General features: G+C 45.2%; 2 protein-coding genes across 2 annotated transcripts; both read right to left on the bottom strand.

The window, feature by feature from the left end:
• Positions 1–3,720: 3,720 nt before the first annotated feature.
• On the bottom strand, positions 3,721–9,859 carry LOC147307504 (protein disulfide-isomerase tmx3a-like). Its single transcript, XM_086271822.1, has 16 exons — positions 9,753–9,859; positions 9,184–9,232; positions 9,056–9,098; positions 8,233–8,356; positions 8,085–8,130; positions 7,797–7,877; positions 7,599–7,698; positions 7,394–7,471; positions 6,705–6,771; positions 5,355–5,453; positions 5,054–5,111; positions 4,634–4,687; positions 4,474–4,530; positions 4,272–4,401; positions 4,128–4,196; positions 3,721–4,055 (listed from the first exon to the last, which is right to left on the bottom strand). Exons 1-16 carry the CDS (start codon positions 9,784–9,786, stop codon positions 3,876–3,878), a joined length of 1,269 nt encoding a protein of 422 aa, XP_086127948.1. The 5' UTR covers positions 9,787–9,859; the 3' UTR covers positions 3,721–3,875.
• A 487-nt stretch (positions 9,860–10,346) lies between these two features.
• On the bottom strand, positions 10,347–13,537 carry opn4.1 (opsin 4.1). The gene has a single exon (XM_086271805.1). It carries the CDS (start codon positions 13,372–13,374, stop codon positions 11,971–11,973), a length of 1,404 nt encoding a protein of 467 aa, XP_086127931.1. The 5' UTR covers positions 13,375–13,537; the 3' UTR covers positions 10,347–11,970.
• Between the last annotated feature and the right edge of the window lie 384 nt (positions 13,538–13,921).

Raw genomic sequence — 13,921 nt, 5'->3', positions numbered from 1 at the left:
CTACAAGCCCATCATCATCAATGGAGCTCCAGTGGAGAGGGTGCAGTCCTTCAAGTATCTTGGTGTCCACATCTCCTCAGACCTGACATGGGCTGCCCACATTCAGGTCCAGACCAAAAAGGCTAGGCAGCGCCTGTATCACCTACGACAACTGAGGAAGTTCAGGGTCTCTCCAAAGATCCTCAGGATTTTCTATACAGGCGCTGTGGAGAGCATCCTCACACAGAACATGACATCGTGGTTCGGGAACAGCTGTGTGAAGGACCAAAAAGCTCTCCAGAGAGTGATCCGTACAGCAGAACGCTGCTGCAGGATTGCTCTCCCCCCGCTTCAGGACACCTACACCAGGAGATGCCGGACTAGAGCAGCGCAGATACTGAAGGACCCGTCCCATCCTGGCAACAAACTGTTCCAACTCCTGCAATCTGGTAGAAGGTTCTGCATCTTCCGGGCAAGGACAGAGAGACTTAAGAGGAGCTTCTATCCCCAAGCCATCCGTGCCCTAAACACACACACCCGCCCTCTCACATTATCTATAACTGACTGAGTCAGGACTCTTCCAGACACTAAACCAAGGCACAATGTACATTTCAATTCCTTTCATTTTAAATATGTTTATATTGTCTATCCTGTAAAATAGTCAGATGTCTATTCATATTAATGTACAGAATTCACCTGCTTGCTGCTACTACTGCACATTCACCCAGTGTATATACTATATATATATAATGTTCTTCCTCTACAGCCCCCCCCCCCAATTTTTTTGCACATGTCGAGGAGCGTGTCAGGCTACATTTCACTGTGTGTTATACTTGTATAACTATGCATGTGACAAATAAAGAACCTTGAACCTTGAACCAAAATGTATTTTGTAACGTATTCTGTTACGTTACTCAATGAGAGTAACTATTTTGAATACTTTGGATTACTTCATATATTATCAAGCTTTTTACAACTACATGAATGAACTATTGCTGTGTGATTTATTACTATTACTGAAGGTTACTCTCCATACCAACACCAACTACATGTTTAAATCTTAATATAAATGAGTAACAGTAGGTGGACATTAGGTAAAGCTGCACTTTTTGCAGCGATCTCGTATAGAAAACTATTCCGCGCGTATATAAATCAGGTCCGCGGCGCCGAACCGTAGTAAAGGGACCTCTGGCTGATACGTCGGGTTCGTGTCGGGCTCGTAGCCAAACACTAGCTTTACTTTGTTGTCTGGGTCACTTTGCTAGCGAGAGACAGAGAGAGGTGATGAAAGGCTGCTCCAACAGAACTTATTGTTTCAGAGGAAACACGAACACAGTGTACAGTCGAGTCTTAACAGCTTACTTTCAGCTGGACTACACTGCCCACGAGGCTACATTCTTTTTATGTGTATTTTATGTGGAGTGAATAAATAAAAGTATATTTACAGTGGCCCCTAGAGACAAAGCACATACAAACTAAAACGCAACGGAAGTGCTCCAGGATGCCAGGGGCCGTGTTGAGCTTTTGTTACCTAGAGGCAAGCCAGGAAGTACCAGCAATCGGATTGGGTGTGTGGTAGTAACAGGTAAATGAAGTTTTGTTTTTAATTATTTGAATATGAAATAAATATATATATACATATATATATAAATATAAATAAATAAGTGTTTGTGTATTAATACAAAAACAATAGACATATGAATTCGATTGTGTAATTTGAGTGATCTAGTAGCTCTGTTTTGGAAGTTAACACTAGAAATGTGTTTTGGAGTTTGTACGTGCTTCGTCTGTAGGGGCCCCCATAAATATTTATACATAAACATACATAAAGAAAACCATGTTTTTTTACATTACTAATTCCTTTTGTGCATAATTTTATATTGTTGCTGATAATTAATTAATTAATTAAAGCAACAAAACAACCTGAAGAGCCGGTTCTCTAAAAAGAGCCGGAAATCCCATCACTAGTGTCCGCTACGTTGAAACGCTCGGGCCGCTCTGCCCGCCACAGTTTCAAACTGGTCATGTGACTGCATGGCCACATCTGATTGGTAAAAAAGTTACCAGAAACGTCACTGGCCGCATGTGTTAAACTAATTATTTTTTTTAAAAAGTAACGAGTTGAATTTTGCAAATGTAGCAGAGTAAAAGTACCGTTTCTTCTTCATAAATGTACTCAAGTAAAAGTAAAAAGTATCGTGCAAAAAAGGTACTTTAAAAGTACATTTTTTTCAAAAACTTACTCAAGTAAATGTAACGGAGTAAATGTAACTCGTTACTACCCACCTCTGCATACAGGGGGCGTCCTGATATAACATGGCAGCCTCATGTTTCCTTCATGTTTTTACCTGCAGCACCGAGGATCTAACACCTGAGCTCAAGGTTTCCCAGCCCAGGGTGGAGTCTGTCTCTGTCTTAGATATGAAGCTAAATAAACACAAGTTATTACAGTTTACAGGAACCGTAGTGACATGGAATAACTTTAACATCATGCAGTTATCTGTAGAGAAGCGTTTGGCTGATCAGAAGAGTGAAATGTTTGTGTCAGATTTGTATTGCTGGATTGTCATTTATGCCTAGAAATATATATTTGTATATGCTTAGAAGTATATAATTGTTTGTCTCATCCTAGGAGGTCTGTAACAACTGTGTAGCATGAAGAGGGGGGTGCGTTCACTCCTCTCCAGAGTGTTCTGGCATAGATCACGCACCCCTCTGGATCATGAGCAAGGTCGTATCTTCTCTTCTGATATATGGTATAGCAAACACACGTATATCTGTTTAAGTCTAAGTGCCTTTGTTTAGATGAGCAGCAGGTTTAGGGAAGTCTTTATGGGGTCACACTCTGACCACACACACACACACACACACACACACACACACACACACACACACACACACACACACACACACACACACACACACACACACACACGGTACTCTTTGTGTGTGTGTAGACGTCATATGTTAATGAACCTATGCATATTCATGTGACCTCAATAAAGAGCAGTGTTACGAGGGAGCGGACGAGAGCGACTGGGGTCAAGCGAAGGAACGGCGTTTGTCCGGTTCTCTCCCGTGCACGAGAAACTCGAAACTTCGCCTGCTCGGTGTTCAATGCTTTTTGCTGTGTAGTTGAATAGTCTTGAACATTCCAGCGAATAGGTTTATGCTACAAACCTCAGTTTGGTGTTCTCGAGTTCTGCAGTCTGATAAAACCGACCTCAGCATCAAATCATTTTACTTGATAAGTCCGGATACTTCTTTCTCCTGTGCTTGAATTTTACTTTTGCGGCAGCATTCATTTCAAAAAGCTTAGCGATAACTGAGTTCCTCTCAGCTGTTCATCAAAACGGTCTACCTTAGTAGTTAACTTTTGTATAGCCTCAACAAGAGCAGAGTCGGATCTTTGTCATGGCTCTTAAGCTTCAAGGCAGGAGCTGTGGACTGGATGCTACTGCTGCCTGCAACCTCCGTGTAGTCGTGTTCACATGTGGAAGAGGCTATACCAGGTTTGTCTTCTTTTCTCGGTCGGCATGTCAGACTTCTGGTTCTGGGGATGTGTTCAACAAAAGAAAACAACATTCGGGGCGAGTAAAGGTGAGGCGACAAACACACACGTGCCCACCATCTTACCGCCAACCTGTAACACCGAGTACTTCCTGTGCGTACCTGTGTTGTAGCGGGACACAGGCTGGTTTGTGTTTGCACTCTGAATGAAACAAAGTTTCATAGAACACATTTTCTTTGCTTTTGTTTTATTGCAGCTGTTCTAACAGAACTTTTTCCATCGATGACTGTGGGATTCAGGCCGAGTTGTCACAGATCAGAGGAAAACGTCCTCGGCTAGGCCGTGATTCTGGATTGGTCTCAGGTCCTCTCGGTAGTCCTTGCCATCAGTCTGACTTCTTCTTGCTTTTTTTGTGGCCTCCCAGCGGAGGCGCTAACAGTGGCGTGCCATCTTCATCGACCACAGTGGGGCGGGCCTTAAAGCACAGGTAGCAGAAGCAGGCGCCGATGGTAAGTGGAAAGGCGACCAGAAAGCAGCCGAGCAGCGGCGCGTGGCTGAAGACGGGCTGTGTACGAGAAACATACAGTCAGACTGATTAAACAGGAAGCAGGATGATGATGATGATGATGTGACTTACTGCCAGCGTGACTCTGGTATCATAAACGAGGCGTCGGACTCGTTGAAGGGCGCCGTTTCCTCCGTGACCCTAAGGCAAAGAGCAGACAGATGTTCAGAATCCAGCAGCTGCTTCCTGTCTGGAGGTGAGCCTCACCTGACTCACCTGCATGCTGCCGTTCAGCACGCCGTCCAGGAAGTCCAGCAGGTTCTGCTCCGTTTGCACAGTGCCAGGGGGCAGGAAGTAGCCATCATTGGACAGATTCACCACGATTAATGTGGGCACAATGATCTCACTGTTGAAAACAATGACAAGTCAGAGGCGTCCAATCAGAGGAGTGAAGCTGATGTCAGAGGTGAAAACTCACCCCATCACCAGGCCGCTGATGTAATCAGAGCCGGCCATGAAGCCGAAGTACATCTCCCTGAAGGGGCGGGGTCAGACAAGAGTGGGCGGAGAAAGGTAGAGAGGGAGTGAGATCGGAGTTCGCGCCCTGTTTCCTGTACTTTTCAGAATAAAAGTCTGACCTGCTGTAGATCTCTCTGTGCTCTGCAGCCACACTTTCCAACAGACTCTTATACCTGAACAGGTGACAGGAAGTGCTTCAGAGCACAGTTGCAGGTAAATTTTACCCTGAAGATGAGTACTTAGATACTTTTTATTATCATTGTGCAGTTGCTTGCACAGCACAATTCGAATGCAAGACCACAAAGATGCAAAAGTAAAGAAAACAACATACAAAGGAAAAAAACAATATAAGTAATATAAGTACACTATATTCATGGTATATGAGTTACAGAAACATTGAGGGGGTGTGTACAAGGACAATAATATAAAATCATAAATAAATAAGGGTGGAGGGGCTATGGTCACTAAGGATGGGACAGTAACTGCACAACCACCAGAATATTGCATAGAGGGAACAGAGAGAGAGCAGATGGGGTTACCTGAGACTTTCTTCACACAGGTGCTTCTCCTCCACCAACGCCAACAGCACCAGCTTACCTGCAGGACAGAGGCGGAGTCACTGCACCTGAGCCAATCAGCAACCAGTGAGTGAAATCCAGGCATTTCAGTGCTTTGTCCCAAACAGACCCGCCTGCTTCCAGTTTCATTATTGTTCAGGTGAACGTCTCCCTGACAGGAAACTCCATGAACAGATGGGTCTGTTTCCAAAGTCAAAGTTGCTCAGTGCTTTGGCTGAAGGTACCTGATGACATCACAGTGCACTCAGGTGTTCTGTGGTACCTGTCTCTCCCATGGCATACAGAGTGTAGCTGTCGATCTGGGAGAAGTTTGGGAATCGTTCTCTGTTAATCCACAACTTCAGGTCCCCGTCACGTTCCTCTGAAAGACAGTAAGCAGCTTGTTTAAGTCAGGTGAAATGCACACAGCAAATGCATGAATTCCCCATGTCAGTCTGATTTGTAACAGAAGCGTTTTCTCAGAAGAGCTGACAGCAGATACAAACCACAAAGCTCCATGTGCACATGACGGAGTTACTAACCACATCAACCACACAAGATGTGAGACATCTTATTTCAAAGGATTCCTCAGTCTGCTTTTACTGCCACAACTTCCAATGACTGTGATCAGTTCAAAGTTCAAGCCTGGATCCTTTTAGCCTAGTTTAACCTGACTTCCATGATGGATCTCATTGTCACACACCTGCACTTCTTCCTGCTGACATTACTCCTCCTACAGATTCTCCCTACTATCAGTCAGTGTCCTTCAGCTGGGTGCACAGTGAGATTCAGCACTGACACAGCTCTGCTACGCTGGTGATGCTCAGCTGTATTTCTGTTAAACCTGAGTGAACACTTTAATGGATCTTCAGACTTCTTCGTTCTCAGTCCTGGTAAACTGAGCTTCTTGTTTGTGGTCCTGATAGCTTCTCTGAGGAGGTTATATCGGTTCCCTCATCAACAATATTAAATATTGGTGTTATTTTATCTATCTGGTCCAGAACTCAGCAGGCAGGACTGACTAAACAATTCTTGTTTCCCTTTGCTGTCTTCATTTTAAAATTGCATTGTTTTTATAGTTAATATTTACAGTTCAGAGCTAAAGTGTGTGCAGGACCATGTATGTTTTAATGTGTGAAGTATGTCTGTGAAGGTTCTCAGTCATCCAGGTCATCGTAGTCTAAGGAGCTTGGAAAGAAAAGCGTCTGGACTTCTTTGAGTTGCTTGAAGACGTTTCACCTCTCACCCTGGCTGATTGTGACCCACACCCCGGCTCATGTGATCAGGTAGAGGATCATCAGGGGGTCCTTTTGTCCCTCTTTGGGGGGAAACTCCCACTGGGTTTAAATCTGGGACTCTCCACCATTTGACCTTAGAACTGAAGAAAATTCTCGGATGAGAGGTGAAACGTCTTCAAGCAACTTAAAGAAGTCCAGACGCTTTTCTTTGCAAGCTCCTTTGACTTTATTGTGTGAAGTTACTGTGTTGTAGCTGTACAACACGATTTTCAATTTTTTTTGTAAAAACAAGTTTTGGTGGCTGAAGACATTTGTGCAGAGCTGTAGCTTTTTTGCTGTTATTTAATATTCCACGAGAAAGAGTTCTGTTGGCCCGTTCATCAAAATTAACTCACCGCTGTAGGTGAAGTAAGTCCCATCTTTAAATACCACCACAGCAGGCAGAGTGGACAGAGACACCGCCTGAAATAAAGACAGATTATCTACAGACTCGGACGCAGATTATCTACAGACACAGATTATCTACAGACACAGATTATCTACGGACGCAGATTATCTACAGACGCAGATTATCTACAGACGCAGATTATCCACAGACGCAGATTATCCACAGATTATCTACGGACACAGATTATCTACGGACTCAGATTATTAGAGTTAGTTTTGAGAGCTCTCGCAAAAGTTCATTGTAATTTTTTTTTCTCCCATGTCCCTTGCGGGGCTCCGTATTATCTACAGACGCAGATTATCTACAGATGCAGATTATCTACAGACGCAGATTATCTACGGACACAGATTATCTACGGACACAGATTATCTACGGACACAGATTATCTACGGACTTGGACGCAGACATGTTCCTCCAGGGTGGGAATGATGAGTATAAACGTGTCTTTTTAAAGGAACACACTGACGTTCCAGGAAAATATTACACCTGCTGCTGGATGTCCACCACATTTTGAAACCTTGTGGACATAGGGGGGATTTTTAAAGTGTTTTAAAAAGTTTTGTCTCAGCATGTGGATAAGGTCAGCTCGATCAGGTGATGGACACGTTTGACCAACAGACGAAAGAGTTTTCTGACCTTCGGTAGGACGTCTCTGCTGGTTGAGAAGAAGTAAGTGTGGACAATCAGCTGCTCAGCGACTGACGTGTAGTTTCCCTGAAACACACCACAGGTCAGTTGTGTGTGTGTGTGTGTGTGTGTGTGTGTGTGTGTGTGTGTGTGTGTGTGTGTGTGTGTGTGTGTGTGTGTGTGTGTGTGTGTGTGTGTGTGTGTGTGTGTGTACCTTTAGCGGTGACGTGGCTCCTACATAAACAAACATGACATCATGGCGGCTCATGGCGTGCTGGAAGAGCTGCACACTACTAAGTGATCGAACCAGCGGCCTGAGCAATAAGACAGATTCCCAATGTGATATCATTGTGACATCACCGTCATGTTAAACATCATTTTCCCTTATTTTGTGTCGGCTGTCTAAACTCACCCAGCAATCCGATTAGCAAAGTCCATTATTCCATCTTTGGTTCTCACGCCTGAATAATTATATTTTATATTCTTCTTTAACCTGGAAACAGGAAACAGCTGGTTAAAGATCTGCAGCATGCCTGCATCACTGTCACACCTGTCACACCTGACCATGGTGTATCTCTGCCTGTTATACCACCTGACTGAGGTGCATCTGATGGTGTAAAATGAAACACCTTGTGGTGTTTGGAGCTGCGGTTTCAGTCAGTGGATCTGATGTGTGTGTGACGTCACAGTGAGGACTTACATAAGGATGGCTGGATACGTTCTGACGCGAAACTCTTTGGCCAAACCTTCAGACAGAGAGAACACATCTGACCTCTGGGCTTTTATTTTGACAGTCACAGACAACAATTTGCTGGTAAATCAGTGCTTTAATTTTTACAGTGACTGACCGGTGTTGGCAGTTGCATCTGATTTGCCGACGTGGACCGGAGAGCCGAGACTCCTATATTCTGATCCAATCTGATGCCAAACCGGATCCAGTTGTTTACAGAACGTACACCAGGGGGTGTAAAACTGCAGCGAGACACGACAGGGGCAGACGACACTCAGAAACACTCAAGAAGTACTCAGAAGATACACAATTGCATGACAAGTACTCTGAAATGAACCGCAATACAGTCTCAGAGGATGTTACTAACGTCCAATATCAGATTTCTCTCTGCTTTCAAAGCAAAATCGCTCTGCTCTGATTGGACCCGACTGTAGGATCAGGTAATCGCTCTGCTCTGATTGGACCCGACTGTGATGCAGGTGGAACGTCACCTGTGTTTTTTGTGCTTTTATCAAACAGAGTCAGTGCGGACGTGTTCTTTATCACGTGGAGTACCGCTCGGCTCCATCCTCAGACTTGTTCAGCTTGCATCTGTTTCCCCTCAGTTACTTAATCTGCAGGTATGCTCAGGTGGCCTCAGATTTCTACTGTCTTTGAACTGAACTTGGATTAAGTCTTTGTTCTTGATCCTAATCATATTTTTTTTTACCCTGGGCAAACAATTACCAATCTGTACAACCTCTTAATCAGTGATCATTGATCACCCCCCACCCCGCCGAGACCATGCAGTGCTTTTCGTGTTCTTGGTTCTTCTTGTTCGGTTGTGTTTTAACGCTGCTGCATTCTGTGTTGCTGCTGCAGACACGTAGTGTTTAGTATTATTATTAATAAGTACAAATAAAAATAAGTACACACATTACACAGAGTAAACTCATCTGTACCTTGATGAGCCAGATTTCATCGTCTCCTTTTGTCTCCATGAAGCTGAAAAGACGATCAATCAGCCTGATTAGTGATTACTGATCATCAACCTAAAGTCAGTTAAATTCAACATTCAGTTTGAACTCACGAATCATCGAGCTCCTCCACGAACGCCGCCGCAGACGCAAACAGCAGCACTGACCACACACACACACACACACACACACACACACACACAAACAAAGGTCCATTAACTTAGTCTCCAGGCCATTTGACCCCGATCCCACTGATCATGCTCTGATACTTCAGGCCTTCGTTCACCTGATACATTGAGTCACATGACTCCATCAGACGTGGAGTATCAATACCTCCAATTAAAACTTTCAGATTAAAGTTTAATCTCACAAACATCAATCTATGATCAGATGATTTGGGGCCGGCTCAGGGGGAAGCTGATTCTTAAAAATGGACTGTATGTGTTATTGTAGGGTCTACCTTACAATATAAAGCACCTTGAGGCGACTGCTGTTATGATTTGGAGCTATATAGATCAATAAAATTGAATTGATTTCAGCTGAAACCAGAAACAGATTCAGACTGTTTTCAGATTAACAGCTCAGTAATCTGACTGTAATCCATCTGTAGGTTCTCGAGTCTCGAGCTGCCCTTTCCTCACACTCTGAAGCTACGATAAAGAGGAAGAAAGTTTGGACGTACCTGAGAGCAGGACTGTGGTCCTCCTGTCCGCCATAATGGCTGAAACTGGATTAACAGCACAGAACTAATCTGCTAACACAGAACACACTGCTAATCTTACAGATTAGCAGGCTGCATTCAATCCACTCAAACTTTATTCACAGCTGCTTCACATCAACAACAAATGCACAGCTGACATTAAAGCTGCAGGAGGCCAGGGGAGACCAGCAGGGGGCACCACTGCACCAGAGGGAGACAGGAAAGAAGGACAGAAGAGGAAAGAGATTTGGAGAAAAGGAAGTGATGAAGAAGAAAGGAGGAGAAAATGGACAAGCGTTTTAATGTTTTCTGCTCTGATCTATCTATCTATCTATCTAGATAGATAGATAGATAGATAGATAGATAGATAGATCGATCGATCAATCTAGGCTCAAACAGAGCTCTGAGGCGTCTGTGAGGTGGGGAGCAGGTGGGCTGCACTAATGACAGTCACACAGATTTAAACCACACAGAGTGGAGGCTAATTGGCTCAAAGAAGGTGGGCAAGAAGATGATTGGACTACAGTGATTTGAATGCAACCATCTGCTGATATTTTTGTTTTTGTGGTGCAGCATGAACGTCAAATGAAAATAACATCATCACCATCATCGTTTATTTATATAGCACTTTAAAAATACACAAGGCCGACCAAAGTGCTGAACAACAGAAACATAACAGATACCATAAGAATAATAAATACGATAAAATAATAAACATAGTGAAAACAATAAAATACAAGTCAGTCAACCACTGAATCAAAAGCCAGTGAATAAAAATGCGTTTTCAATCTGGATTTAAACACCATCACTGATGTCGATCGCCTAATGTGAAGAGGAAGATTAGCTCAGGACCCATGATAGAGAACGCTCGGTCTCCTCTCAGTTTCAACTCTGATTTGGGGACTGAGAGCAACAGCTGCTCAGCTGACCGGAGCGAACGAGTGGGGACATAGGGCTTCAGCAAATCAGACAGATACGCAGGTGCCAGACCATTTAAAGATTTAAAAACCAATAAAAGAACTTTAAAATGAATCCTAAATTCAATTGGAAGCCAGTGCAGGGAGGCCAGAACCAGAGTAATGTGCTCAAATGTCCTTCTACCAGATAAAAACCGTGCCGCAGCATTCTGGACTAGTTGCAGGCGTGTCAGAGTGCCCAGTCCAACCCCTATTAAAAGGGAGTTGCAATAATCCAAGCGTGAGGTTATAAAAGCGTGGATACCAGTCTCCAAGTCACGCCTTGAAAGAAAAGGTTTAACCTTCGACAGACGCCTGAGATGATAGAATGACGATTTCACCACCGCATTCACGTGGCCATCAAGAGTAAGTGCAGAGTCGATTTTTAACCCAAGATTGGTAATCGAGCTCTTCAGGTGAGGGGTCAGAGCAGCAAGGTCAACATCAGGGATATCAGAGGAACGATTCGGGCCAAACAGAATTGCTTCCGTTTTACGTTCATTAAAATTTAAAAAGCTTTGAGCCATCCATGACTTAACATCACTAAGGCAATCAAGCAGGAGTCTAATTTGGGAGCTATCAGAACGACTGAAAGGAAAATAAAGCTGGCAATCATCAGCATATAGATGAAATGAAACTTTATGTTTACGAAAGATCGCACCCAGTGGTGCATGTTCTTAATGTCCCATGTTAAAGAGTTTCTACATGCTTTACAGTACTGTGAAATTAATTTATATAGCATCCACAAATTGTCACTAGTTGATTCTTTACCAGTGTGTGCTTAATAATGAGACTTTACAGGGCGGCTTTCATTTTTTATTTTTGCATATAATTTGGAGCATTACACATCCTGGTTCATTTGAAGGTAAAAAACAACAATCCGGCTTTTTTAACATTTCAGGGTTTGATCTTTAGAAGTTTTGGAGATGTTGATGCTCAAACACTGCTGCAGATTTCAAATTTCAATCACGCCTCACACATCATCATGTTTCTGTGGTAAAAAAAAAAACCTGAAGAAATTTAGCTTGAACTGAACTTTACTGACAAATTAATCAGAAAACCGAATCGATCACAGGAAAATCAATCAATATTCACATGAAGCTCAAGTTTCCAATCAGCTGCGTAACCGTGAGTAACACAGTGATGTCATCACCATCAAAGGCCTGCATCACTCCCTGATCTCATTTCGTCTCTCCATCTGATCAAAACCTTTGACCAGTAAGAGCAGAACCACGAGAGCAGCATCACAGAGGAAGTTTGGCCTCGAGCACGGCACCGTCACATGAACTGGCGTCGGTGTGGCCCACGTGCTGCCTCGGTGTGACGGAGTCCAAGGGGTTAGCGGTGACCTCTGAGAACGCCTGCCTCTCTGATCTTCTGCTCGAGCCGTCAGCATCGCTCTCCATCCAGCACGACTTGCTGTCAGACACTGAGGATAGGCGGTTCTGAGCCTGGTGGCCATTGGTCCTGACGCCGGCATTAAGTCGACCTTTTGGCGAGCTGGTAAAAGTGGTACAGCGAGACGAAGTGGCGCTTGAGCTGAAAGAGGAGCGCAGGTCCTTCTCCTGCAGCCGTAGCACGCTGCGAAGAAAAGGGACATAGTGACCAATGGCAGCGCGGTACTTTGGGTGTGTGATGGCATAGATAATGGGGTTGTGGATGGCAGAGGCCTTGGCGATGACAGCTGGCACCGAGTTCATGTATGGAGTCAGCAGGTGTGCGTAGCCAGCGGTGGCGGTGAGAGCAACCACAGAGTATGGCGACCAGGAAACGATGAAGAGCAGGATTACTCCCAGAGCCACCTTAGCCATTCGCCACTCGCTGCGCAGACGCTCATATGCCTTGTTGACCTCGCCACAGTTCAGCTGCTCTATTTCCCGCCCCGCCTGCTGCACTGCCCGGAAAATGGCAAAGTAGCACGCAGCAATGACAGCGAGCGGGATGAAGAAGACGAAGGAGAACAGCAGGAGGGTGTAAGTGCGTACAGCAGCTGTAAAGCTCATGTAGTCCCAGCTGCAGGATGTCTGCAGGCCTTCAGGGACGTAGGCGCTCCACCCGAAGAACGGCGGCAGACTCCAGCCCAGAGAGTACAGCCACACAACTGCCACCACCACCAACACTCTCTGATGACTCACCCCACCCAGCATCGCCAGAGGACGCGTGATAGCCAGGCAACGGTCCACCGCAATTGCCGTCAGCGTTATCATGGAGGTGATGCCAAAGAGAGCACCGCAGAAGGCGTACAGCTCGCAGGCCAGCTCCCCAAACACCCAGCGGCGATGCAGGCTGGCCACAAAGAAGACTGGAGACTGTGTCAAGGACATCAGGAAGTCGGCGGCCGCCAAGTTAACCACTAGCAGGTTGCTGGGCGACCTCAGCGTCCGACTGCGACAGAACACGTAGATGACCAGAGCGTTTCCCAGCATGCCTGTTACCCCTACCAACAGGATGACTGAGCCAATGATGTAGTGGGCGTGGTCCGGGACATCCACGGTAGGAAACAGGTGAGACTGGGCGTGAGCACTCTGTGTAGGGGCGTGGTCAGGCAGGTGGAGCAGTTTAGACATCCTAACCTGGTGATGGTGCTCAGTGCAGTTTCCACCCAGAGGGCACAGAGCTGACTTCCTGCTCGAGTGGATGTGACTCATTGCGATGGCAGCCGGATGCCGGCAGGACGTCCGTGTGGCGTTAACAGGATTTCCGTCGGATGATGCTGAACGCTAACCGGATCGGTTGGATGTGGGCTCGAGCTCTCTTAGTTGGCTCTGCGTGCCGGCTCGGTCAGGCTGCGGCTCTTTATGTTGGCCTGATCGATGGATGGCGGTGCATTATCGAGTTGACCGATCCATTAACTCTCTGCACTCGGAGAAGAAGTAAACATCTGGATCAGATATGACCTGATTGCTGCAGGTTAATGTGGGCCGTTTCTGAGGTTAATGAGCTTTTAGTGAAAACACAGTCAGATGTTCGTTTATAGGTCACAGTGTTTCCTGTCCAAGTCCTAGAAATGAGCCAAATCATTAAGTCATGCCATTAGTCAAGGACAGAGGGGAAAACGGATGGTTTTGTTTTTCAGCGTTCAGAGCTCAGAGGTCAGTTTGTTCTTCCACTGAAATGGCTCAAAGACACAACCATGAAGAGGAGAGATCTGTGCAGTGTCACAGCGAGACGTCATAATCTCAGTATCTCAATACA

Source organism: Aulonocara sp. 'chitande type north' Nkhata Bay, linkage group LG18 (genome assembly GCF_057382095.1).
Source record: "Aulonocara sp. 'chitande type north' Nkhata Bay isolate Kocher_YH1m ecotype deep benthic linkage group LG18, A_spYH_male_GT1.1, whole genome shotgun sequence".
Lineage (NCBI taxonomy): Eukaryota > Metazoa > Chordata > Actinopteri > Cichliformes > Cichlidae > Aulonocara > Aulonocara sp. 'chitande type north' Nkhata Bay.
The sequence above is the reverse complement of the archived record's forward strand: the minus strand, read 5'-3'. Positions and strand labels throughout refer to the sequence as shown.

Coding starts and splice junctions, on each gene's coding strand:
- LOC147307504 (XM_086271822.1), bottom strand. CDS start 9,786: ATGGCGGACAGGAGGACCACAGTCCTGCTCTCAG. Junction 7,878..8,084: donor ACGTATCCAGCCATCCTTAT/GTAAGTCCTCAC, acceptor TCCTGTTTCCAG/GTTAAAGAAGAATATAAAAT. Junction 7,699..7,796: donor TTTGCTAATCGGATTGCTGG/GTGAGTTTAGAC, acceptor CTTATTGCTCAG/GCCGCTGGTTCGATCACTTA.
- opn4.1 (XM_086271805.1), bottom strand. CDS start 13,374: ATGAGTCACATCCACTCGAGCAGGAAGTCAGCTCTGTGCCCTCTGGGT.